Raw genomic sequence first — 27,867 nt, forward strand, 5'->3', positions numbered from 1 at the left:
AACTGTTGATCAGAAGACTTACCAATAACATGAAGAGTTGATTAACACATACTTTGTTTGATGCGTGTTAGATACTGTTCTTAAAATAAAATAGCTAGAGAAAAAATGTTATTAGGAAATTCGTAAGGAAGAGAAAATACATTTACAGTACTGTACTGTGAAATAACTGCTTAAAACTGGACCCACACAGTTCAAACCTGTGTTGTTCAAGGATTGGCTGCATTGTGAAATGATTACTGCCATTAGTTTAGTTAGCATCCATCATCACGTAGATTAAAATAGAAAAAGCAAAAAAAGAAAAAATTTTTTTTCCTTGTGATGAGAACTCTTAGGATTTACACTCTTAACTTTCCTGTATATCCTATAGCAGTGTTAACTGTAGTCATCATGTTGTACAGTACATCTCTAGTACTTAATTGTCTTGTAACTGGAAGTTGTACTTTTTGGCCGCTTTTCTCCAGTTTCCCCCTCTCACTACCACCCCACCTCTGGTAACCATAAATCTGATCTCTTTGTGAATTTGTTGTTGTTGTTGCTGTTGTTTTCCTTTTAGATTCCACATGTAGTTGAGGTCATACATTATGTGTCTTTCTCTGACTTATTTCACTTAGCATAATGCCTTTAAGGTCCATTTAGGTTGTTGTAAGTGTCAAGGTTTCCTCATTTTTTATGGGTAAAGAATATTCTATTGTATATATTTACCACAATTTCTTTATTCATCCATTGATGGACACTTAGGTAGTTTCCATATTTTAGCTGTTCGTAAATAATCTGCTTTGAACATAGGATGGCAGATATCTTTTCAAGTTAGTGGTTTTGCTTTCTTTGGATAAATACCCAGAAGTGGAATTGCTGGATCATAGGGTAGTTCTATTTTTTGAGGAACCTCCATACTGTTTTTCATAGTGGCTAAACCAGGTCATTCCCACCAGCAGTGCACAAGGGTTCCTTTTCTCTGTGTCTTTATCAGCATTTGATCATGGCCATTCTAACAGGCATAAGGTGATATACCTCATTGTGGTTTTGATTTGCATTTCCCTAATCACTAGTGATATTGAGTATCTTTTCATGTACCTGTTGGCCATTTATATGTTTTCTTTGAAAAAATGTCTATTCAGATTCAATGCCCATTTTTAATTGGGTTATTTGATTTTTAGCTATGGAGTTGTGTGGATTCTTTATATATTTGAGGTATTAACCCCTTATTAGATATATGGTCTGGAAATATTTTTCCCCATTCTGTAGGCTGTCTTTTCACTTTGTTATTTCTTTTGCCTTGCAGAAATTTTTTAGTTTGTTGTAGTCCCACTTGTTTTTTATTTTGTTGCTTGTTCTTAAAATGTCTTATCCAAAAAGTCATTGCCAGGGTGCCTGGGTGGCTCAGTTGTTAAGCGTCTGCCTTTGGCTCAGGTCAGGATCCCAGGGTCCTGGGATTGAGCCCCGAGTCGGGCTCTCTGCTCAGCGGGGAGCCTGCTTCTCCCTCTCCCTCTGCCTGCCTGTCTCTCTCTGTGTCAAATAAATAAAATCTTTAAAAAAAAAACAAACAAAAAAACACCCCAAAAAAACAAAAAGTCATTGCCAATACCTATGTTAATAGCATGTTTTACTTCTAGGGGTTTCATGGTTTCAGGTCTTACAGTTAAGTCTTTAATCCATTTTGAGTTAATTTTTGTAAGTGATGTAAGATAGGGTGTGTGTTGATTTTTGTATGCTGTAATTTTGCTGAATTCATTTATTTCTGACAGTGTTGTTTTTGTGGAATCTTCAGAATTTTCTACCTATAAGATCATGTCATCCACAAAGATAACTATTTCTTCCTTTCCAAATTGAATGCCTTTTATTTCTGTGTCTTGCCTAGTTGCTCTGTGGAGGAATTCCAGTACTACAGTAAAAATGGGCATCCTTGTCTTGTTTCTGATCTTTGAGGGAAGGTTTCTGTCTTTTGCCCTTGAGTGCAATGTAAATTGTGGGCTTTCCATATATTGCCTTTATTATGTTGAGGTGGTTTACTTCTATTCCTAGTTTGTTGAGTGTTTTTATCATGAAACAATGTTGATGTCAATTTTTTTCTGCATCAACTGAGCTGGTCAAGTTGTTTTCGTCCTTTCATCCTTTATTTTATTAATGTATGTTACATTGATTGATTGTCTTATGTTGAACTATCCTTGCATTCCAGTAATAACTCCCACCATGGTCATAGTGTATATACTTTTTAATGTGCTGTTGAATTCTTTTTGCTGTATTTTGTTAATGGTTTTATTTCCTTTTCTACTTAGATAATTGAAGGCTCACCGATACCTTTCATAATGAAGCCATACTGTAGTATATAGTATTCTTTACTCTGTTTTTACTACTAAGGAAAATATGTTCACTGGAGTGTGATAATGTATTTTTCAGTAATTATTCATATACACCAATATTTGGTTGCACATACATCACATTAATCACAACATGTAATAGCCATATGGATCCTGCACTATGGTTTTCAATAATGGCTGCACATTTAGCTCCCTAGGAGTTTATCTTACTGGTGTGGGTGTGTGTATGTGTGTGTGTATTCTTTTAATAATGAACCCTTTTAACTCTTTAAATATATTTAAAATTAACAATGCCAGAGCCACATTCCTAAATTCTTCAGAGGGGAGCTGAGCATCAGTATTTTTTAAAAGGTCCCCAATTGTAGACATGGTTGAGAAACCTGTTTTAGATGATTCTGACTACATATTAGAGTTGTCTGGGGGTACTTAAAAAAAACTGTGGAAACTGAAAAACTATAGCAAATTTGAATCAGAAACCCTAGGGAAGAACTTCTGGCAATCTGTGTTTTTTTGAAAAGACTTAATTTTGCATAGTTATGGTTTTGACCACTAGTTCACAGTTTCCTCAGCCACAGAAAAGAACAGTTAGCAAATTATTTAATTAAGATTATTTGCAAGGACCTTGAATATGAAGTTTTTTATATTATGGGCTCAAAGGAGATCCACATGTTTATTATTTCAGGTATATAATAGCTAAGTTGTTCTCTTCTGACCATTAAGGAAATTGATGTCTATAGCTATTCCAATAGAGATCCATCTCATTGCTGCATAGAGTGCAGTAATACAAGTAGGCAGGACCAAATTTTTTCTTAGACAAATATGCTCATATGCCCAAACACATACTGTCTTTTAAGTCCCAACATTTAGCATAAAGCATGCTGGAGGTGACCTTAGTTTGGTGTATTCATAGGGCAATAATTACTAGTCATTCACATATATTACAATAGACTAGAACCTTCCTATCAGTATGAGATGAGTGTATTAGTCTACTAGGGCTGCCATAAGAAAATACCATGGACTGGGTTGGCTTGAACAACAGAAGTTTATTTTCTTATGGTTCTGAAAGCTGGAAGTCCAAGGCAGGTTTGGTTTCTCCTAAGGCCTCTCTCCTTGGCTCTAGATGGCCGTTTTCTTGCTTTGTCCTTACATGGCCTTTTCTCTGTGTACATGCATCCTCGGTGTCTCTTTGTATGTCATAATCCCACCTGTTAAGGACACCAGTCAGATTGGGTTGGGGCTTACCCTAATGGCCTCATTTTATTTACCTGTTTAAAGGCCTTGTCTCTAAATAGAGCCACAATCTTAGTATTGGCGGTTAGGGCTTCATTATATGTTGGGGGGGGGGGGCGGGGTGGGAGCACAATTCAGTCTGTAACACTGAGTTCAGAATGTTCTATATAACTGAATGAATTGAGTTGCATGAAATTATGTGGAATTGTTTTTTGTAAGAAACATTTAACCATACCCTTAGAGTGCAATAACAAGATGTAATACATCAAGTGCAATATGTAACTTTTGAATTACGGTGGTAAGTACTTTTGCCATCTGAAGGTATTTTAAAGTATTTAGAAAAAAATGTCAAAGATCTGGGAGGGTATTATAGTCTTACTTTATATCATTTATGGTATGAATTTATTTTAAAAATTCATTATGACCCATTTTATTTTTTATGATATTGTCATAAAGAAACAGTAAAAGTTTGTTCTATTGCTATTTAAAGCAACCTGAAAGCTAATGATACAATGACAAATGTTGTAAAGATTTATGTTACTCTTATATTCCAATTAGTAGAAATATTAAATAAGTTTTCTCTTTTGTGCACACACATGGCTGGGGAGAGGCAGTTACCCAGAAACAGGCAACGTGTCTGGATAAAACAATTAAAGTTAATAAAAAAGAAAGTTTGCTTTGTTGATTCCCATAATTGACTGATTGCAGGCTTTATTATTCACTTATAGTGAGCCTGCTTTGTCCGTGTCCCTTCATTTAGGTATCCAAGCACCTTCTAGTTGCTCAAAACACAGTGTATACAACAAAAACGTTCCTATTCTGTTGGAACTTGGGTTCATTGGGAGAAATACGTTAATCAAAAGTGATATAAATTAAATATTTTAAAGACATTAGAGCTCTGAAAGGAACAGTTCTTCAAAAGCCTATGACAAAGGAACTTGACATGGGGTGTTTGAGGAAGGCTTCCCAGAGTAAGTGACATTTAGAACTGTGATCTGAAGGAAGCTTAGGAGTTAAGGTTAACTAAATTAATGTGATGGAGGGCTGGGGAGAGGAGAGCTGAGGATTCCAGATCAGAGGAACTACATGTGCAGAGGCCCTGTGATGAGAAGGGACACACTGGGGAATTTGAGAGAGGGCCAGAGTGGTTGAATCCCTGAGAACTGTGAGACCAGATGGAAAGGTAGGCAGGACCCAGCAAAGCCTTTCCAGCTGTGCTAAAGATCTGGGACTATGTCCTGTGAGAGAGAAAAATGTTGCGTTCCATAGAGGAGTGGTGAGCTTGAAAAGGTCACTCTGCCTCTAGATGTGAAGAACTGATTAGAAAGGAACCAATAGATCAAGTTAGAAAGCAGATGCATGAATTTTTAAAAATTCATTCTGCTTGTGACACTATACACATATGGTAGTCATAGTAGGTACTCTTTTAGATGTCAGGGGTACATCAGTGAACAAAACATTAGTCTTTGCCCTCAAGCTTACTTTGTAGTGGGGGAGAGAAAATAGATAAATCATAGCCTGCTTTGTCCGTCGGTTATCAATAAGTACTGTGAAGAAAAATAAAACCAAATAGGGGAATAAAGAGTGACTAAGGGTGCTGTTTTATTTAGGATGGTCTAAGAACTAACATCATTGGAACTGAAGGAACTGATCTCTGCATATACTTGGAGGAAGAACTCCAAGCAGAGAACATTAAATGCAAAGTACGTGGGGCCTGGTCAAGGAACAGCAAAGAGGCCAGCATGGCTGGGTTATAGTGATAAATGTTAGGAGATGAAGTCTAGGACTGAGTGCATTATAATTGGGTTGGCCATGAACTATATGGCACTTACTACTTTGATATTTTATATATATAACTTTATACTAAAATTTAGTCATTTATTTTGCTGATAATATAGTTCATGAAAGTAAAATAGTATCTTAGGTTCTAGACCAATTCCAGTGTGTGGAGGGATAGTTTCCGCAGACCACCAAGCAGTTCTCCACATACCAACTTCTTGTCCTACAATTCAGCTAAGTTCTGATACTGTTTCACAGGTTAATGTTACAGTCCTTCAAGACTCCTCCTATGCTTGACTTCAGATGCTAATTGTAAGCTCAGGTTGTCATCTGTGCTTCTGACCAATTGGCTACCAATTAGAGGTTCCCATAGCCCTGTCCTTAGACTTATGATGCCAGTTGTAAGTCCAGGTTGTTACCTTGATACCTGTACTTCAGACCCACTGGCCATAAATCAGAGGTTCCCATGACTCCCTCCTTGGGTTTGATTAATTTGCTAGAGCAACTCACAGAACTCAGGAAACCAGTATACTTTCTAGATTTCCAGTTTATTATAAAAGGATATAACTCAGGAACAGACAGACAGAAGAGAGTCATAGGGCAAGACATGTGGGAAGAAGTGTGGAGCTTCCATTGTCTTCTCTAGGCGCACCACTCTCTGAGCATATCCCTATGTTTACCAATCCGGAAACTCTCCAAACCCCATCCTTTTGGGGTTTTATGGCAGCTTCATTATATTTGCAGGATTGATTAAATCATTAGCCGGTGTCAGTTGACCCAGCCTCTAGCCCATCTCCCCTCCAGAGGTCAGATGGGTGGGACACATAGTTAGCATGGCACCCTCTGGCTAGCAGTCCCCAACTTTAGGGGATTTCCAAAAGTCACCTCACTAATATAACAAAAGACATCTTTATAACTCTACTCTTAGGAAATTCCTAAGGGTTTATGGGTGCTGTGCCAGAAACAGGGAGGAAGCCCAAATATATTTCTTATAAATCACAATATCACAAGTATTCATCATTTAATAATTTTTTTAAATATTTATTTATTTTAGAGAGAGAGAAAAAGAAAGAAGCCGTGAGGGGTGGTAGGGGCAGAGGGAGAGGGAGAGAGAGTCTCAAGTGGACTCCATGCTGAGCTTGGAGCCTGATGTGGGGCTTGAGCCCACGACCCTGAGATCACCACCTAAGCTGAAACCCAAGAGTTGGATGTTCAACTGACTGTGCAACCCAGGTGCCCCTTATTTAATAATTTCCAAGAGCTGTTTTGTCTTTTTATTTTTTAAAAGACTTTATTTATTTGAGAGAGTGAGAGGGAGAGAGCACAAGTGGGGGGAGGGATAGAGGGAAAGGCAGACACCCCACAGGGCAGGGAACCCGATGCGGGGTTCAATCCCAGGACCTTGAGATCATGACCTGAGCTAAAGGTGGATGCCCAATGACTGAGCCACTCAGGCACTCCATATTTTTTTTTTTTAAGATTTTATTTATTTGATAGAGAGGGAGAGCGCACACACAAGCAGGGGGAGTGGCAGGCAGAGGGAGAGGGAGAAGCAAGCTCCCCACTGAGCAGAGAGCCCGATGATGTGGGGCTCAATCCCAGGACCCTGGAATCATGACCTGAGCTGAAGGCAGATGCTTAACTAATGGAGCCACCCGGGCACCCCCTGAGGTGCCCCGTATTTTGTCTTTTTTTTTTTTTTTAAAGATTTTATTTTTTTATTTATTTGACAGAGAGAGAGAGAGACAGCTAGAGAGGGAACACAAGCAGGGGGAGTGGGAGAGGGAGAAGCAGGCTCCTGGCTGAGCAGGGAGCCCGATGCGGGGCTCGATCCCAGGACCCTGGGATCATGACCTGAGCCAAAGGCAGACGCTTAATGACTGAGCCACCCAGGTGCCCCCCGTATTTTGTCTTTTTAGATAAGAAAATACAGTCATCAAAAATACAAATGATTAGTGTTACTGCTGAATTGTTGTACCACCTCCCCCAACCCTGAATTCACCCCCACTGCCTCAGAGTAGGACCTGAAGTAAGTACCTCAGAGTATCTTAGAGTAAACCTTATTTGGAGATAGGGTATTTACAGAGGTAATCAAGTTAAAGGTAGGTCATTAGGGAGGATGGGGCAAATCCACTTATAACTAACTGATGTCCTTATGAAAAAAGGGATATTTGGATACAGAGACATGCACATGGAGGGAAGACAGTTTGAAGAGACATAGGAAGATGATCAGTAAGCCAAGGAGAGGCCCGGAACAGATTCCTAACAACTCTTCTGTCTCCCTATACTTAATGAGGGTAATACTGTTATAAAACCTTCAGGTTGAGGGGTGCCTGGGTGGCTCAGTAGGGTAAGCCTTTGAGTCTTGGTTTCAGCTCAGGTCATGGTCTTGGGGTCGTGGGACTGAGCCCCAGGTCAGGGTCTGTGCTCAGTGGAGAGTGCTTGGAATTCTCTCTCCCTCTGCCTCCCCCCACAAAAAAAATTAATAAAAATTAAAAAACCCCTTCAGATCTCTTACTGTGTGTGTTTTACTAATTTCTAAAGCAATTTAAGTCTTTCAAGAAAATTTGGAATTAAAAGACAACAAAAATTAAACACTGCAGCATTGTATTCATAGTTGTTTGCTTTCTAAGGAAAATTTAACTTTGAAACTATAGGTTCTTCAGGGCAATACAAATGTTTTCCAAAAATATTGACCTTTTTCTGTTTTGTTTTTAAACTTTTGTACCAAATATTTCAGAAACTTACCTACTTAAAATTTATTATCAGATTGATTTTTTTTTTTAATTCCATTCCGATACTATATTTCAGTGTAACTTTCTGTTGCTTCAGAGTGGTATGTTAAGAAGAAAATATGCCACCACTTGGTGGCACTACTTGGCTTAAAAATGAATCAGATTGTCTGCTGTTAACTGCTATTCTACATAAATGATTAAATGCAGAGGGGATCAATTTGATATTAAGCAACTTAATATAAATATTTGATTCTTTTGTAAACAAAATAATAATTGGTGTTATAAACTTGCGTTGTAGTTAAATGCCATATGGAATATAAAAATATAAACCAAGGCTTAGTTTGGTAGGGAGGGAAACATTCCAATTTTTGATAGAAATATCTTTTTAGTTCAGGCATCATTTATATTATGCCTTCATCTTCTTTGTCTCTAAGTGTCAGAAAAAATATTTTTAATATTAGAAACAAACATCTTCAACTTTTCTTTGTTACAATTTTCCAAGATGTGTATTTTATATAAAGCTAAGAAATTGGATTTTTCTCTTTAGGTGATCAAGGCAAATTAAACATATAGGAAAATAGAATATATAAATGTGTTATGTTTTTCTGCAGCATACTGAAAACTCAGGCATTCCTTTTTAAGATATTCTATTTGTTTTATTTAAATAGAGAAAGGATCCAGAAATGTAAGATGTAGAAAATTATTATGCCCCGGACATGACTTTTACTCCTAAATAGTTGATATCTAATATCATAATAGCTAAAGCATTTGTAATTATTGTATTCTAGGTTGCATATACAACATATAAAAGATCGTGATCCATGTCTTTAAAATTCAAGTGTAATACACACAGGAAAGTGCACAAAGTGTAAGTATACAGCTCAGTGAATCACCACAAAGTAAACACCCCATGACCACCACAGATCATGAAATAGAATACTATCAGCAACCCAGAAACCCCCTATGTTTCCTTTCCCAATCATTCTCTCTTTCTTACTTCTTGGAACAACCACTGGCCTGACTTCAAAGAATATGTTTTTTAAGACCTGCTTTTTGTACTTTTATATAAATAGAATTACATGGTAGTGGCATTTTGTCTCTGCTTATTTCATTTAACATTATGTTTGGGAGGTTCATGGATGTTTTCAGATGTAGTCGTAGCTCACTTGTAGTATTTTATCACTTTCTTTTTACTTTTGGACATTTGGATTGAATAATACAGTCATAACATTCTTGTACGTGTTTCTCAGGGCACATGTACAATATTTATGTTGAGTATATACCAGGAGTAAAATAGCTGAGTCATTGGTGTATATGTGTTCAAATTTAGAAGATGATGCAAGAATTGTTTTCAATATGGTTGTACCTATGCTGTCATTAGAATATGAGGGTTCATGTTACTCTGTATTTTCACCAGCACTTGGTATTAATAGCCTCTTTAATTTTAGCCCTTCTAGAAGATGTATTTCCCTGATTCCAAATAAGATTGTACTTTTTCATAAATATTTTGGCTGTTTGTATATCCTGTTTTGCGAAGTTTCTTCTTTCCCCTCACCTTTTATTATTATTATTTAATTTTCTATATTCCTAATTTATAGGAGTTACATACTTCATGGATATGAGCCCCATTTTTCCTATTGGTGTTTATGTCTTTTTGTTTTTAGGAGTTTTTATATGTGCTAGATACAAGACCTTTGTTAAGTTATATTTGTTAGAAAAATATATCCCACTTTGGCTTGATTTTTACACTCCTTTACTATTTTTGATGAAAGGAAGGTCATAATTTTAATGTAGTTCAGCTTATCATTATTTTCCTTTATAGTCAGTGATTCTTGTGTCCTGTTTAGAAGTCTTTCCCTGCTCCAAGGAGATGAATATATCACCTGTGTTATCTTCTAGAACAATGGTTCTTTTTTTTTTTTAAGATTCTTTATTTATTTGACAGAAAGAGACACAGCGAGAGAGGGAACACAAGCAGGGGGAGGGGAAGAGGGAGAAGCAGGCTTCCCGCGGAGCAGGGAGCCCGATGTGGGGCTCGATCCCAGGACCCTGAGATCATGCCTTGACCTGAGGGCAGACGCTTAATGACTGGGTTAGAACAATAGTTCTTAACTAGAGGCAGTTCTCCCTTCCCTCACTCCCACACCTTCCACCCCTGTGCAGAAAATTTGGTAATGTTCAGAGACATTTTTAGTTCTCACAACTAGGTGAGTGGAGCACTCCTGGCATCAGGTGGGTTGGCTAGGGATACTTACTAAACATCCTACAGTGCACAGAATGCTGAACATCCTATAATGCACAAAACAGTTAACCTAACCCAAAGTGTCACTCGTGCTGAGGTTTTAAGACACTGTCCTAGAGACTTTATTATTCTGCTTTCTACTTTCTGCCTAGAAGTGATAATTGTATATTATTTTGCATATTGTTTATTCATTCAGATTTACTTTCTACCTAGAACTGATTGTGTATACACTTGACCCTTGAACAACGTAGGGGTTAGTAACAGGCACTGACCCCTGCATAGTCGAAAATCAGTATATAACTTTTGACTCCCAAAAAACTTAGCTACTAATAGCCTACTGTTGATTGGAAGCTTTACTGATAAACAGTCAAGTAACACATGTTTTGTATGTTATATGTATTACATACTATTTATTCTTACAATAAAGTAAGCTAGAGAAAAAATGTTAAGATCATAAGAAAAATACATTTTTGGTACTGTACTGTTTTACTGAAAAAAATCCATATATAAGTGGACCTGAGTAGTTCAAACCCATGTTGTTCAGGGGTCAGCTGTATTAATGTAAAGTGTAGAGGTCACGGGCGCCTGGGTGGCTCAGTTGGTTAAGCGACTGCCTTTGGCTCAGGTCATGATCCTGGAGTCCCTAGATCGAGTCCCGCATTGGGCTCCCTGCTTGGCAGGGAGCCTGCTTGTGCCTCTGACCCTCCCCCCTCTCATGTGCTCTCTCTCTCTCTCTCATTCTCTTTGTCTCAAATAAATAAATAAAATCTTTAAAAAAAAAAAAAGTGTAGAGGTCACTTTTTTTTTTTCCTTAGGGATATGTGTTGTATGAAGCACCATTTTTTGAAAAGATTGTCTCCCCACTGCTCAACAGGATCACCTTTGCATAAATCAAGTAACCACATATATACATGGGTCTGCTTTTGGGCTCTGTTTTTTTTTTTTTTTCCCATTGGTTTACTTTATCTACCCTTACACCAAAACCATGCTGTTTTAATTTATATGGCATTATAGCAAGTCTTCATATTCAATAAAGCAAATCTTTCTGCCTTGTTCTTCTTGATTCTTTGCACTTCCATGTAAATGTTTATAGTCACATTGTCGGTTTTACAAAAATTGAATTTATTCATTAATTTGAGATAGAGTTGACATCTTTATGGTATTGTCTTCCAATCCATGAATGTCATATTATCCTTTCATTTATTTAGGTCAGGAATCTCAAATTCTGTGTTCTCAAGACCCATTTAAATTCTTAAAAGGAACTTTGTTTATTTGGTTATATCAATGCTTCTCATCCTTGGCATAGTTGACATTTTGGATCAGATAATTTATTGTTTGTGAGAAGAGTTTCCCATTAAATGTTAATATAGATAACATAATTTTGTGAAGAATATACTTTCTAAAACAAAACTTAGTGGGAAGAGTAGCATTGTTTTACATTTTTGCAAATCTCTTTAGTATCTAGCTTAGTAGAAAACAGCTGGATTCTTACACCTGCTTCGGCTTTAATCTGTTGGAATATCGTGAGTCATGTAGACTGTAAATAACTCCATTGTACAGCTTTGAGAGAATGGGAGTGAAAAAGGCAAATCAGGTCTTCGTGTTATTATGAAAATAGTTGTGATTTTAAAGATCCCCTAATAGGGTCTCAGGGACCCCCCCCCCCCCCCGCCCCAAGAGGTCTGGGCACTTTTGGGAACTGCTGCCCTAGAGATTACAACATGCATCTTTGACCTAGAAGAGTCTAATTAAGTTATTTTATATTTTCCAGACGATTAAAACACTTCAATTCCATTAATTCTCTCCCCTTTACCCCATTTATTTTCTGTAATACTCATGTATTTTTAACTCCATGTGGATTTTGAGCCCCAGAAGACATCATCACTGTTTTATCTGATTATTTTAGATATACCCACATAGTTACCTTTTTAAAATCTATTTTAGAGAGAGAGTCTGAGTGTGGGGAGGGGCAGAGGGAGAGGGAGACAAGCAGACTCCCCACAAGCAGACTCCCCACTGAGCGGGGAGCCCAACATGGACCTTGATCCCAGGACCCTGAGATCATGACCCGAGCCAAAATCAAGAGTTGGACGCTTACTTGAGTGAGCCACCCAGGCGCCCCATATAGATACGATTTTTACCACTTTTTATTCTTTTCCTGCATCTTCAGTTCTCCATCTGTGATCACTTCCTTTTTTTGAAGAGTACCTGTGCTGAGAAATTGTCCATATTTGTTGTCTCATCATGTTCTGTATTTCACCTTCATTTTTGAATGATAGTTTTTACTGGTTAGAATTCTGGGCAGGCAGTTGTTTTCTTCTAACTATATTATCCCTTTATGTTCTGGCTTCTGTTATTTCTTCTTCTTCTTTTTTTTTTTTTAAAGGTTTTATTTATTTGAGAGGGAGACCAAGAGCATGTGCAGTGGGGAGAGGGAGAAGTAGAGTCCCTGCTGAGCAGGGAGCCGGTTTTGGGGCTTGATCCTGGACCCCGGGATCACGACCTAAGCTGACACAGACGCTTAATGGACTGAGCCACTCAAGTGCCCCTAGCTTCTGTTATTTCTGTTGAGAGGTTAGTTGTTAGTCTTATCCATGCCTTCCAGCCGAAAAGACCAGCGAGAACACTTAATAGTTTTTTTATACTTGTTGCAGTGAGGGATTCAGCATGTATTTATAGGGAACCTTTAGGTGTGTTTTTTTAAGAGGGTATTAGAAAAAACCTATTACAGGATTTAGACTTTGGTTGAGTAATTTTAGAGACAATCTAAGGAAGTAGAAGTTTGCTGCAAATTGGATGTTGTCAGAACATGGGAACATTTTAATACTGCCATCTTTTGTTTAATTGAGGTGAAATTCATGTAGCAGACAATTAATCATTTTAAATGTACAGCTCCTTGTTATTTAGTATATTCATAATATTATGGAACCACCAGCTCCCTTGTTTCAAAACTGTTTTGACACCCTTACAGCTATGTAATTATTTCCTATTTCCTATTTCCTCCTTCCACTATCACCTGATACCCTTTACTTTCTGTCTCTTTGGATTTGCCTATTCTGGATATTTCATATGAAGGGAATCATGTAATATGTGACCTTCATGTCTGACTTCTTTCATTTAGCATAATGTTTTCAAGGTTCATCCAAGTTGTAGCATGTACTTTGTTTCTTTTTTTAGCTATTATGAATAATGATGTTGTAAACATTCATGTACCAGTTTCTGTGTGTACATAAGTTTTCATTTCTCCTGTATATATATCTAGGAATTGAGTAGCTGGGTCAAATGGCAATTATCTGTTACCTATTTTTAGGAAACACCAAACTGGTTTTCCACAGTGGATGCACCACTTTACATTCTCACCAGCAATGGACGAGGGTCTCTGTTTCTCCATATTCTCATCAACACTTGTTATTTTTCATGTTTTTCTTTTTTTTAAATTAAAACTATCCTAATAGGTGTGAAGTGATACCTCATTGTGGTTTTCATTTTCATTTTCTTTAGTTAATTTTTTAGAAAAGGTTTTACTTATTTGAGATAGAAAAGAGCACTCCCTTCTGGCCTGCAAAGTTCTGCTGAAAAATCCACTGATAGCCTTATGTAACTGTTTCCTTAATGTAACTGTTTTCCTTTCTCTTGCTGTTTTTTAAATACTCTCTTTATCACTTTTTGCCATTTTAATTACTATATGCCTTAGGGTGAACTTCCTTGGGTTGATTTTATTGGGGGTTCTCTGTGCCTCCTGGATCTGAATTTCTGTTTCCTTCCCCAGATTCGGGGAAGTTTTGTTCTTTCTTCAAATACATTTTCTGCCCCCTTTTCTCTTTCTCCCCCTGGGATCCCTGTAATGTGAGTGTTACTACATTTGGTGTTACTGAGTTCCCTTAATCTATTTTCATTTTTAAAAATTTTTTCTCTCTCCTTTGCAGCGTGATTACTTTCCATTAGTCCTTCAGATTGCTGATTCATTCTTCTGCTTCTTTTAGTCTACTATTTATTTCCTCTAGTGTGTGTGTTTGGTTTTTTTTTTTTTACCAATTTTATTTATTTGACAGAGAGAGACACAGCGAGAGAGGGAACACAAGCAGGGGGAGTGGGAGAGGGAGAAGCAGGCTCCCTGCAGAGCGGGGAGCCCGATGCAGGGCTTGATCCCAGGACCCTGGGATCATGACCTGAGCTGAAAGCAGACACTTAATGACTGAGCCACCCAGGCCCCCCTCTCTCTAGTGTGTTTTTAATTTCAGTTATTGAGTTCTTCATCTCTGATTGGTTTTATGTTTTCTATCTCTTTGTTGCGGGTCTCACTGAGGCCTTCCACTCATTTCTCAAGTCCAGCGAGTATCTTTATGACCATTACTTTAAATTCTCTATCACACATATTACTTACCTCCATTTCATTTAGCTCTCTTGCTGTGATTTTATCCTGTCTTTCATTTGGGACATAGTCCTCTTTCTCCCCATTTTGGCTAACTCTTCTGTCTGTTTCTGTCTCAGAATATTCTGAGAATTTCTCAGAATATTCTGAACACAGAATGTTCAATCATCTATTTCTCCTGCTCTTAAAAGAAGTGGCCTTATGAAGAAGAGGTCCTGTGGTGCCCTGCAGTGCAATATCCCCAGTTCACGAGAACCTGGCATTTCAGGAGTGTCTTGTATGTGTGTTGCTTTCATCCTACTGTTGTGGCTGAACCACATTTGCCTTTTGTCTAGTCATCTGCAATGGCTCTTTTCCTGTTGTGGGTGGGATTTGGTCCCTGAGGTGTTAGTGGGACAGTCTGGGCCTCCTTGGGCTTGAGTTGAGTCAGACCAGGTGTTTGCCAGAGCTGTGGTAGCACTGATCTGCAGGACACTTTCTCTTTGTTGCCGCTGAGAAGCTTTTGTTGGTGGGCAAGGCCTGCAGTCAGACCAGATGTGTGCCCTATCCCACTGCTAGGGCCACAGTTGGACTGGTGTGTGTGGTTATCTTTCCCTGTCCCTGGGGCATGAGTCATTTTGGAGTTGTACTTGTCCCTGGCAGGGTTGCTTACACACTGCCACCCTTTGGCACTGCTTTGGATGGACTCCTCTGGGTCTGCAAGAGAGCATGGGGACAGGGTACAGGGTGCCAGCAAGGTCTCTGCCAGTGTACTGCAAGAGGGGACCTGTAGCTGGCCAGGAAAACTTTTGTCCAGTGTGGGATGGAGGGACTGAGTGTGCAGAAGAGCATGGAGGGTGGGGAACCGTGTTAGAAAGCAAGGTAGAGAGTGTTTATGCTGCACTGGTTCCCATAGGTATCCCTTGTATGGAGGGCACGGGAGGGAAGTGCCACCTGCTAGCTTTTTTGTTGTTGGAGAAGTCTTCCAAAGATCCTGACCCCTCCAGCACATGCTCTGAGATTAGTAAACCAATCTCCCTCCTGTATATATCCCAGGCATTTTTCAGACTGCTGCTTTTATGTTGTATCTCATTAGGGCTGTTTGTAGTACTGTTTCTTGAAGGGCAGGGACTCAGTTTCCTCTCACCCTGCCTGCTGATTTTTAAAGTTCCAGTCCCTCTGGTTTTCAAAGCCAAATGTTATGGGGATTCATCTTCCCAGTGCATGTCCCCTGTGCCTGGGGTGCCTGGCATGGGGTCTTTTCATCTCCCTTCTTTGTGCCTGCAGTATCCCTCCCTCTTGGAGACAGTCCCATTGGTCACTTTGGCCCCCTACCACGTCTCCACCCTTCCTACCTTCTTCTTTACATTTAGCTGTGGACAGTCTGCTCTACCAGTCTTCAGGTCATTTTCTGGGTTATTTACACTGATGTGGGTGTTATCTGGTCGTATCCATGGGACGAGGGGAGCTTAGGGTCCTCCTTTGTCATCTTCCACATTAGTTCTCGGCTGAGCCTTTGTCCATTTTTTAAATTGGGTTGTCTTTTTGTTCATTTGTTAATATATTCTGTATACTAAACCCTTATCAAATACATCTCAGTAATGCTCTTTGATGAAGAAACTTTATTTTGATGAGTCCAAATTATCTATTTTTTCTTTTGTTCATCATGCTTTTGGTGTCAAATCTAAGAATTTATTGCCAAATACAACATCGTGAAGATTCATCCCTATGCCTTCTTCAAAAAGCTTTACTGTTTCAGCTATTATATATATATAGTGTTGATTCATTTTGATTTAGTTTCTGTATGTGATATAAGGCAGGGTCCAACTTCATTATTTTGCATGTGATTGTCCATTTGTCCTAGCGTCATTTGTTGAAAAGACTATTCTTTCCCCCTTTGAACAGTCTTGGCACCTTTGTTAAAAATCATTTGGCCACAGGTGTTTGGGTTTATTTCTGGATTCTCAAATCTTTCCAGTGGTCTCTAGGTCTACAATTATGCCAGTACCACACCTGATAACTATAGCTCTCTAATAAGTTTTTAAATCAGAGTGAGGATTCCTACTTTATTTCTTTTGAACATTGCTTTTGTTCTTCAGAGCCCTTTGCATTTCCATATGAATTTGAGGATCAGCTTATCCATTCCTGCAAACAAAGGCCCTTAGAATTTTCATAGGAATTACACTAAATCTGTAGATCACTTTGGGAAGTTTTGTGATCTTAATAATATTTCATCTTCAAATCCATGAACATGGGATGTCTTTCCATTTATTTATACCTTCTTTAATTTCTTTCATCAATGTTTTGTCATTTTAAGTTTATAAGCCTTTTACCTCCTTGGTTACATTTATTCTTAGGTATTTTATTTTGGATGCTTTTATAGATGGAATTGTTTCCTTAATTTTCTTTTGGATCATTCATTGCTGGCAGTACGTATTCTTTTCTCTGTTGCAGCTCTTAAGATTTTCTCATTGTTTTGCTTTGTCAACACTTTACTGTGATGTATCTAGGTATATTTTTCTTTTTATATATCCATCTTAGAGTTCCTGGTGCTTCCAGAAACCATGGCTCGATATCTTTGGTCAAGTTTTAGGAAGTTCTCAGCCATTATCTTTTCAAGGATTGAGTCTGTCCTATTTTCTCTCTCCTTTTCTTCTGGGACTCCCATTAAATATATGCTAGATCTTTTTTACTGTATCATCTTTTGGCTCTGTTCCTTTCTCTGTTTTCTATCTTTTTGTGTCTCCTTTCTCATTCTTAGATACTTTATTCTGACTTTTTTCTAGCTCACTAACTTTTTGTTTGTTTTGTTTTAGTAGATATTCTTTTCCCCCAGTTTTACTGAGATGTAATTGACATGTTAATTAACTCTTTAATTGTACTAATTTTTAGTTTTGTTGCTTGGTGGCCAGATAATATGATCTACATTATTTCTATCTCTTGGAAATTTCTCTGTGGTTATTATAATATATAGTCAGATTTCATAAATGTTCTACTTTTGTTTTGAAATAAGAAAACCTATTTATGTTTAAAATAAGAATGTCGGTTTCTGGTTATATAGTGCTCTATGTTTGATCATGGTTTTTAGACTTTTTTCTTTGTGTATTTCCTAATAGAATTTTGAAAAACTGGCATCTTTAAGTTGGCAGTTGGATTTAACAAAGTCAGTCTTCCCAGCTGAATCAAAGTAACCCTTTGTCAGTAAATATGTGGCTTTACTTTTTAAATTCAAGTATCATTACTGTCACTGTTGACAACTTTTTCATTTCTGAATTTTAATTCTAAAACTGGGAAATGGAATGAGGGGGTATATGAAAGAAGGGAAAGTAGGTATGGAGGGATAGAAGGCAAAGTGAGAGAGACAAGACACTGGAATCCTGCCTTGAGTTTTTCAGTGAACTAAGACTATATAGCCTTTCCATATTGCTTGCTTTGCTGATATGGCAAGGAAATATGAATTTCCCAAACCTCCTTTTATTTGGTACCCAGAGGTTTTTATACATAAAGCATTATCAAAGCAATGCACAATACCAAGGTTCTGAATGGTGGCACTCTTCTAGACCCTTGAGAGATTCTTTTAACAAATACAAAGATCTATGCCCTTGAAACTTAGTTCTATAGGAGGGATATACAAACAATAACCATAATAAATATTACACAGTATATTAGAAAGTGATTAGCTTTTTGGGGTAAAAAAAGGGTAAACCAGTGTAAGTTTATTTGAGAATGCCCACAGAGTAGAGAAGATAAGGGAGTTTGGGATATAATTTTGATCAACATGGTCCAGGTGGGCATTATTCAAAAGGAAATGGTTGATCAAAGGCTTGAATTAGATGAGGGAATTAGCCATGGGTACCTCGGAGCGAGAGTGTTCTAGCTGGGGAATAATCAATAATACTAAGACCTTAATATGGAAGAGAATGTGTTCAAGGAATAGTAAAGCCAGTGTGACTTGAACTGAGTAAGTGAGTTGGGGGGAGAAGAAAGAAGTGGGGCCAAAATGTTGCTGGAAAGGATCTTTGTAGGGCATTACAAGCTATTATAAAGATGTTGGGTTTTTTTCTCTAAGAGGATAAGACCAAGAGGTATTGAAGGATTTTGAGGAACATTATCTGTCTTAGGTTTTAAAACAATTCCTGTGGTTGTGCTGTTGAGAATAGACAGTAGATTGGTAAGGGTAGATGCACTAAGATGAATTTAGGAAGCTACTGAAATAATACAGGGGAGAGATAATAGTGGATCTGGATGTAGCAGTAGTGTGAAGTGATTGGATTCTGGATGTAATTTAAAGATAGTGGCAATAGGATTTCTTGATAGTTTTGATATGAAGTGTGAATAAATGAATAAAGAAGATTGCTCCAAGGTTATTGAGCTGAACAACTAATGGAGATGGGGAAGGTTGCAGATTTGTGTTTGGGAACCTTTTTAATGTAAGAGAAGGGTGATCTTGAAAGAGGAGATAGATAAAGAAAACTGGAATATTGTCCTTGATCTGTTGACTTTTGGGGAGAAATTTTAAAACCTCCCTCTGTGACTGTCAGTTTCCCTTAACTTGTAGATGTTTACAATTTATGTATTTTGTAGCCATTTTGTTGTGTGCAAAGGAATTCATGAATACTATATCTTCTTGGTGAATTGTATACTTTATTATATATAATATTCATCTTTAGCAGGTGTTGTGCTTTTTGCCTTAAATTCCATTAGATTGTTCTGATAGTAGTTACTAAATTTGCTTAGTTTATCTTTGTATCATCTTATTTTTAACCTCAACATTTCCTTTTCCTTTATAAACAACGTATAGCATATTTCAAAACAAAACCAAGTATGAATGCCTTTTTCTTAATTTATAAACTTCTACTATTTGTTGAGAAGACTGATGCATTTGGACTTCTTTCTGCTTTTTGTTTTCTCTTTGCTGTCTTCTGTTGTTACTTTTTATTTTATTTTAATCAATCAAATTTTCTTTACTTTTTAATTCTATGGATTTGAAATTTATATATCTTATTTCACTATTTTATTTGGTCACCCTTAGCTTTTTAATACTTTTTTTTTTTTTAAGATTTTATTCATTTATTTGACACAGAGAGAGACAGCGAGAGAGGGAACACAAGTAGGGGGAGTGGGAGAGGGAGAAGCAGGCTTCCCGCCAAGCAGGGAGCCCGATGCGGGGCTCGATCCCAGCACCCTGGGATCATGACCTGAGCCGAAGGCAGACGCTTAACGACTGAGCCACCCAGGTGCCCCTTTTTAATACTTTTTAAAAAAGGTTTTCTTTGAATCAGTGTCCACTAGTCTAACCTTCCATGCTGAAATCTTTTGGGCTTCTTAGTTTCCGTATTATTACATACCATATAACTCTCTTTTCATGGTAATCCTTTTGAACAATCATCAATAATTACTACATTTAGTTGCCTTGTTTTCAGGGGTTCTAAGGTATATTGATTTTCTTTTTTAAGATTTTATTTATTTGAGGGACGCCTGGGTGGCTCAGTCGGTTAAGCACCTGCCTTTGGCCCAGGTCATGATCCCAGGGTCCTGGGATCAAGTCCCACATCGGGCTCCTTGCTCAGCAGGGAGCCTGCTTCTCCCTCTCTCTCCCTCTGCTTGTGTTCTCTCTGTCAAATAAAATCTTAAAAAAAAAAAAAAAGAGGGGGAACAGCAGGCAGAGGGAGAAGCAGGCTCCCCGCAGAGCAGGGAGCTGGGTGCCAGGCTCGATCCCAGGACCCTGGGATCATGACCTGAGCCAGAGGCAGACGCTTAACTGACTGAGCCACCCAGGCACCCCTGTTTATTGATTCTTATGTCTTTCTTTTTATATATTCTTATCTCTGTGCTGGAGAATTAACTCTGAGTGGATGACAAACTTTTGGAATCCTTGCATGTCCAAAATGTCTATATTTTATTGTTATGTTTGAGTGGTATACTTTAGTTACAGAATTCTGGGTTGAAAAGTATTTTCACATCTTTCACCATGATGCTGGCAAAAAATTGTAAGACTGTGGGAAAATAGTCATTCTTACACGTTGGAGGTAGATATGCATATTGATAGAAATTTGGGGAATGATTTGGAAATGTGTATTAAAAATACACGTGCAACTTTGAAAAATCTGTATCACTGAAATAAAAACACTACTATAAGACTATCTATACAAGGTTATTTATTGTAGCATGTATATTGTATAATCCCATTTCTATAAAGATAAGCATAAAACATACATACATGTCATATGTTTGTATGAATAAGAAAAAGGAGTAGAAGGATACACCAGACTATTATTACATTGGTAACTGAAGTGGGAGAGAGTGGAAAACGTAGATGAGATAATTTATTCAGACAGATTTGATTTTAAAATATCATTAAAAGTCTGATGACACAGGTGATGAAGAATTGTGTATTATTGTTTTTTAGGTAGTCTAGTTTTTATCTTCTTTTCTGGAAATGAGTAAAATCTACCTTTTATTCTTAGAGTTCTGAAATTTCCCCAGGACTTGTCAAGAGGCATGTTTTTTTCTTCATCCACTGAGCACTGATTGGGCCCTATTAATCTAAAGACTTCGGTATTTTTTGAGCTCTGGAATTTTTTCTGTTATGTCCTCTTCTTTATTCCCCTGGGTTTTGTTTTGTTTTGTTTTTTCCCCTAATTCCTACTTGATATAATCTGTGGATCTAAATTTCATGGGTTTTTTTTAACTCCCTTTTTAAGAAGTCTTTGTTCTGTAAGAATACCTCATTTCATCAGCCATATTCACTCTGCTTTTCAGCTCACCTACTGAGAGTTGTTTTGTTGTTATTGTTGTTGCTGTGTACTAATTTTTTATTTCAAAGTTCTTTGTCACCCTCTTGCTCAGAGCATGCTATTCTTCTTTACTTAAAACACAATAGTTTATAAAAGAATTTGAGGATCTTAAGTATGTTTACTTTTTATTCTTCTAGTGATTAACCTTATAATTTTGATAAACACTTAAATTTATATATTTCAATCACTTGTATGAAATAATAAAAATACACTTAACACAATAGTTTTAGCCATTTTCAGGACACACCTCTCCCCCACATTCAACCTTTCGGAAAATCTTTTCTGAGATGGTAGGTGAGTGGTGAACTTAGAGGCCCTGTGCCATTACACTTGAATATTATGTAATCCGTCTCTGTATAGGATTCTATACTCAAAAGAATTTTAACGCCAAACTAATGTTATTGCACCTTTGACTTAACACTTACTCTTGACAGTGAAAAATCTGTTGCTTTTCTGATTCATATTTTTTGCCATAAAACCTATCTTTAATTTTTTTTTGTTTGTTTTATTTGGGATTGCCATCTCCATTCTTTCCAGCAGTCCTTGTCTGTCACTGTTCAAGTTTATGGCTTTATCCACCTTGGTATGTCTCTCTATTCTAGTTCATCTGCTTTCATTTCATTGACATTTTATGAGAGACAAATTAAATTCATGTCCTGGTAGACCCTAAGGAATCGGAAACTCTTAAATCCTGAGTGGCCACTTCATGTCCTTTTTCCTTGGAGCACTCGGTTAAACACTGTAATTCCCCTCTTTATTGCTTATTGAATATTGTTTTACTGAAGCCCTGCTTTATCCCTACAAGAGAGTTATTCTTATAGCCCCAGCGACTCCTAAGACATGTTTCTTCTGATAGTTTAGCTTCTGCCCATTTATCCTTAGGAGTGGTTTTAAGGTGCCAGGTATCTCCTCCCAGAATAAATTTCTGCTTGTAAGGGCCTCCTTCATCAGTAGGAGCAGTGTACAAATTCAGTGTCATCATTCCGTAAATGAAACAAGTTTATGGCAAGGGTCAGAGGGAATTAACATTTAATGAGTAATTATTAAATGCCAGGCCCTATGCTGCATGTTTTATATTGTCTTATTTAATCTTCACAGGCCTCTTAGGAGGTTTCATACTTACTTTATTGATGAAGCAACTGAAATTTAAGAAAAGTTGGAGTAACTTTGTCCCAAGTGGAAGTTGTGGAGCCATTCTTCAGACTCAGGCATGTCTGCCCCCAAAGAATGATTCTCTGGCTCAGTACACTATAAAATTTAGCTAAAACCCTCATTTTTCTGAGGCTTTTCTTTTCCATGCTATTTTATAGAACCTTCTACTTCCTCTGAACCATAGAAAGTGTAATCCATATTACTCACTGGGGACATAATTCATTGCCTTTTACTAATAGTGGTTTTTTATACATATGTGTCCTACATATAGTCTTCCTTAGTTAGATAGCAATACAGTAAGAAAAAAAAAAAACTGCCAGCAATACCATTTGATTAATCTTAAGAATAATTAAAAATTTCCCTGAAATAATCTGTTTTAAATATGCTTTAGTCACCTTCTATAAAACAGTAATATACTATTCATAACATTTTGGTGTTAAAGATATTGGATAAATTGGAAATCATGGGTTCTGTAAGTTTCTTATGGTTCAAAATTGCTATTCTTGACCTTGCCATCTTTCTCTCTTTATATGAGTAAACTAGAAGGAAATTCTTTTAGTTTGAATAGAGCTATGTACATTTGATTATTAATAAGTACTTGCATTTCCTAAATATTAGATAGTGTTTTCTTTAACATTTTGGAGAAATTTTGTAATTATTTATATTCACAATAAATACATGTCTTTGGTTTTATAAATGAAACTCCAGAATCAAACATGTAATAAGGAAAACTTGTTAAATCAGAAAAAAGTCATGACTGGTTTGTGATTTGCCATCACAAAAATATGTTCTTTTTTTTTTTTTTAAAGACATTGGTGCAAGAGAGATGCATCTTCCTGCATATTTTGTTTTAAGGAAAGCAGATTTCTGTATTTGAATTTTTATCATCCTAAATGAAGATTATTGTAGAATAATGATTACTTTGGAATATTTTTCTTAGAAGATAATTGTATTTGGGGGGCTGATTTTAGAGAAATAAAAAAAGGTAAGTTGAATAAATGGTATCAGTAAGAGAGTTCACATTTAATGAAAATACTTTATAGAAAGCAAAACTGGTTGTGTTTCATTTTTCTAGTTCTCAATGAGCATGTCAAACTTTTCCATCTATATATAAGTTTTGAATTTACCTACTAGAGTTTAAATGTACATAATACAGGTAGAAGGCTAAGTACTCATTACAGATTATTACAGAATTGCAGAATTTTTCTTTTTACAATCTTAGCCCCTGTTAATAAAATTAAATTACAATTCAGTGAAAGAATTTATTCTCTCACCCTCATAATGTTCAAGTTTACTTCTCAGACCATAAACAGCTTTGTACTTTATAAATATGACTAATATGTGATTACTAAATGAATTAATGGAACTTTTATAATAAGAGTTTTACTTTATAAAATCTACAAATGTTCTTTAAAAATGTACATACAGTTGAATATGCGAGGTTTTGAATTTGAAAGAGCAAAATTATTGAGTATCAGAAGGAAACATTTGTTACGTTCCAGGCAGTCTTTTGAGGCCAGATTATCTCTTCTACTCTTACAAGGAATTTCTTCAAAGCCCAATTGTTTGCATTTGCAGTAATGTCACTAACTTTGATGTGCATAATCTAATGGACCTTGGTCCTGTGTAATCATATGTGGTTGGGGCAGAAGTTTCATCTGCAACATTTGAACATTATTAGCTTTTAAGTTCTTGAACAAATTCCTAGCCTTTCCTGAAAACCATTAAGCAAATAGACATCTAACATTGATGCTGATTTTGTACTTAAGAACTTCTTTTGTCATATTTCCTTATCTCTTGCTGATTATTGTCAGATATATAGGCACAGTAATTTCTTAATGGTGAAATCTCTTTGTTCTTCATAATTATTTCAGCTTTCAAGCAGTTCATTCCATATGCATATATAATATTTATATTACCACTTTCGGTGTTTTTATTGTCTCTGTTTTCACTTCTAATATAATTATGTTTGGTCTTCCTGGGACTTTCAACGCACTTCTTTTGCGTTTATTGGATACGATAGGTTAATGTTTATAAAATATTTCAAAACTAAGCACAAAGAGCAAACTCATCATAGACTGAAGAACCCTGGAAGACCCAAAGTAAAATAACAGTTAATGGCAGTTAATACTCTGTTCGTAGAGGGCAGAGTTGACACACTACCTCTGGAGTGTGAAACTGACACATTTATGATTCATGTTAATTATACAATTGTGGTCACAAGTTTGCTCTGTTTGAAAAATATATAAAGAGGTTATCACTCATTTTATTTAAAAAAACCACTTGAATTGTTCTTGTTGGAATCATGTGCATATATACATTATTTACGCTATCAAAGCTGTGATGATCACTTACCTTTTTTTCTTCAAGATAAGAAAGAGAGGGAGAGAGAGCATGAGCCGGGGCAAGGGGGAGCACAGAGGGAGAAGCAGGCCCTCTGCTGAGTTGGGGAGCCCAACGTGAGGCTCAATCCCAGGACCCTGGGATCATGACCTGAGCTGAAATCAGATGCTTAACCAGCTGAACCACCCAGGTGCCCTATGATCACTTACCTTGTTCTGACTCTATGAAAGCAATAAGCAGTCATTCCATGCTGAATATGATTTAACATTCTCCTTTGGTTGGAACCAAAATTTATTGCCTTGCCTCTTAAAATTACAAAGCTCTTCATTAGGAAATTAGCCTTCGATAAGTGAATATCCATTTGTTTTTTGACTACTCTTACTTCTCATTATTGTATAATTTTGTCAAGTTGATAAAATTAGGCCTTTGTAGCTTCCCCACCACCTTTTGTTCTTATAGTTACCTGCTTCTTGAGATGTGTCAGATTATGTTAAGTATTTAGTACACTCAGCATTAAGAATCACTTTATGTTATTAGGTGTTTATGATCTAGTACCTTACTATTTGTAACGTCCTTCTCCTATTAAATAATGAGGATAATGCATGGCATCAGGAACAAAACTATTTGGCAAGTTCAATGTAGTTTGATGGTAGATGGTAAAATTACATAAAGATCATTAGTTTGTAATGGCAGTGCTGCATGCTGCTGGGAAGAAAGCATTATGTGCCCAGTGTATTCTTGCTTCATTTTTCTGTTCATTATTTATGTATTTTCTATTTATTTGAACTCATTGACCATTTTTTTTGTATTACCAATAAAAAAAAAACTTTCTATGTAGTTTTCATGATTGCAGATAGTTCTGTGGCCTCAGTGTGTTAGTCATTTAGTGCCATATCATTGTTCAAGAATCAGCTTATCGGGGCGCCTGGGTGGCTCAGCCGTTAAGCGTCTGCCTTCGACTCAGGTCATGATCCCAGGGTCCTGGGATCGAGCCCCACATCAGGCTCCCTACTCTGCGGGAAGCCTGCTTCTCCCTCTCCCACTCCCCCTGCTTGTGTTCCCTCTCTCGCTGTGTCCCTCTCTGTCAAATAAATAAATAAATAAAATCTTAAAAAAAAAAAGAATCAGCTTATCAACACATTACAATTTAAAGGATTATTTCAAGTAATTATGAATTTAGAGGATCTTTTTAAAGTCCAATAGTATAATTTTAACTTCCATTTTTAGCTCATTATTTCAAATAATATTAAATGTTAATAATGTAATAACCAAAAATTTAACCTATATAGTACATATCAAAGAGGATGTTAGAAATCATCTTACCCAATCGCCAGTGCCATATTATCTTCTACAGTGTTCCTGACAGTAGTCCAAGCTGGTGAGCCATTCAGTTCACTGTTGTGTAAAACAACGCTTTGCAATGTTGAGTGGTTCCTGTTTTCAGTTTATTTAATCTTGAGATGAAATCCATCTTTACGATTCAGACACATTGATCATATCTTCTTTTATATGCCACGCCTTCAAACATTTGAAGATTGTTAATTTTACTGGCTAATTGCTAGACGAAGCATACCAAGTTTTCTCTTTATTTCATCATGTGGCATGCTGGATACCCTTACAAATTTCTGTATTTTTTTTAATATTTTTCTCTCAATGATATATCCAGAGTAGGATACTGCCTGGATGATATGGTTATATAGTATACTCTGTCTTCACTTGCATTATATACTAGGTGAGGCTAGGGTATATGTATTTGTACATTGTGTACAGTATATATAGACTTAAATATCACAGTAATTGTAGCTGTAGTATTTCAGTTAATTAAGATTTGTTTTGTAATTGGAATGACAGTTGTGAATGTTTTTCTCTTCTTGACCCAACCTCATATATGACTAACTGAAGTTGTCATGTGTTCTCAAGGATAATTTATTTTTTTTTTTTTTTTTTTTTTTTTTATTTTTTTTTTTTTTAAAGATTTTTTATTTATTTATTTGACAGAGAGAGACACAGCGAGAGAGGGAACACAAGCAGGGGGAGTGGGAGAGGGAGAAGCAGGCTCCCCGCAGAGCAGGGAGCCCGATGCGGGACTCGATCCCAGGACCCTGGGATCATGACCTGAGCTGAAGGCAGTCGCTTAACCAACTGAGCCACCCAGGCGCCCTCAAGGATAATTTAAATGAACATGGGGTTTGTGAAAATCTGACAGATCTTAACTGTAACTCAGCTAGTGGGCAACATTATAATTTATTTGTAGCTGTGTAATAAAGCTGTTAATGAGCTAATGTGGAATGAGGGCAAATTATATTACATTTTTGTATGAAATTATACTATATGACAAAGGTTGGTATTACGTAATAAGTGCCCACAAAATATTAACCTACTTGCAATAAATACAATTAATAATGTACATAAAAGAATGAAATTAAGCTAATTTTCTATAAAACATTCATGAACAGAAAGTGGACAGCATAGATTTGATGACAGGAAGGTTGTATCTAATCTGAATTACTGAGTGACCTAGGAAGCTTGCTCAGAGGGATTACAGAATAATTATGTTAATATGCAATTATCACCTCATTTCTTCTGTAGTAACCTCAAGATGTAGTGTAGTGAGGGTGTTATAGCAAGTGCTGATAGTTTGCAAAAATACTGATGTTTGAAATTTCTAAGACAATAAGTCTAGCTTGAGGCATAAAAGTGATGATCTGTCATCTTGAAGACAGATCTGACCTTTGTACTATTTTTTTTTTAATGCTCACAGTATATAACTACAGGCAGTTATAGTTGTAGAACTCATTATGATTCTCAAGGAACTGAAATATGTTTTATGTAGATTTAAAGTTCCATTTGCAGCTTTTTATAAAGTGAAGTTTTTTAAAGAACATTTTAAAATTCATTTAAAAGAAAAATTCTGTGGTTA

The 27,867-nt window shown here is 36.7% G+C and overlaps 1 protein-coding gene across 22 annotated transcripts in view; it reads left to right on the plus strand.

The window, feature by feature from the left end:
- Positions 1–27,867, plus strand: part of ZNF644 (zinc finger protein 644) — a 211,132-nt gene that overhangs the window by 48,278 nt on the left and 134,987 nt on the right. For 16 of the 22 annotated variants that reach the window (XM_064588849.1, XM_064588850.1, XM_064588852.1 and 13 more), the window contains exon 2: positions 8,851–8,930. The exons of the other annotated variants lie outside the window; for them this stretch is intronic. In XM_064588849.1, the coding sequence (XP_064444919.1) occupies positions 8,884–8,930 (47 nt within the window). In that variant the 5' untranslated portion in view covers positions 8,851–8,883. The remainder of the gene's footprint in view (positions 1–8,850; positions 8,931–27,867) is intronic. 22 annotated transcript variants of the gene reach the window in all.

The sequence above is a fragment of the Mirounga angustirostris genome, unplaced genomic scaffold (genome assembly GCF_029215605.1).
Source record: "Mirounga angustirostris isolate CCGP_5_RB_7025 unplaced genomic scaffold, mMirAng1.0.hap1 SCAF_4, whole genome shotgun sequence".
Classification (NCBI taxonomy): Eukaryota; Metazoa; Chordata; class Mammalia; order Carnivora; family Phocidae; genus Mirounga; species Mirounga angustirostris.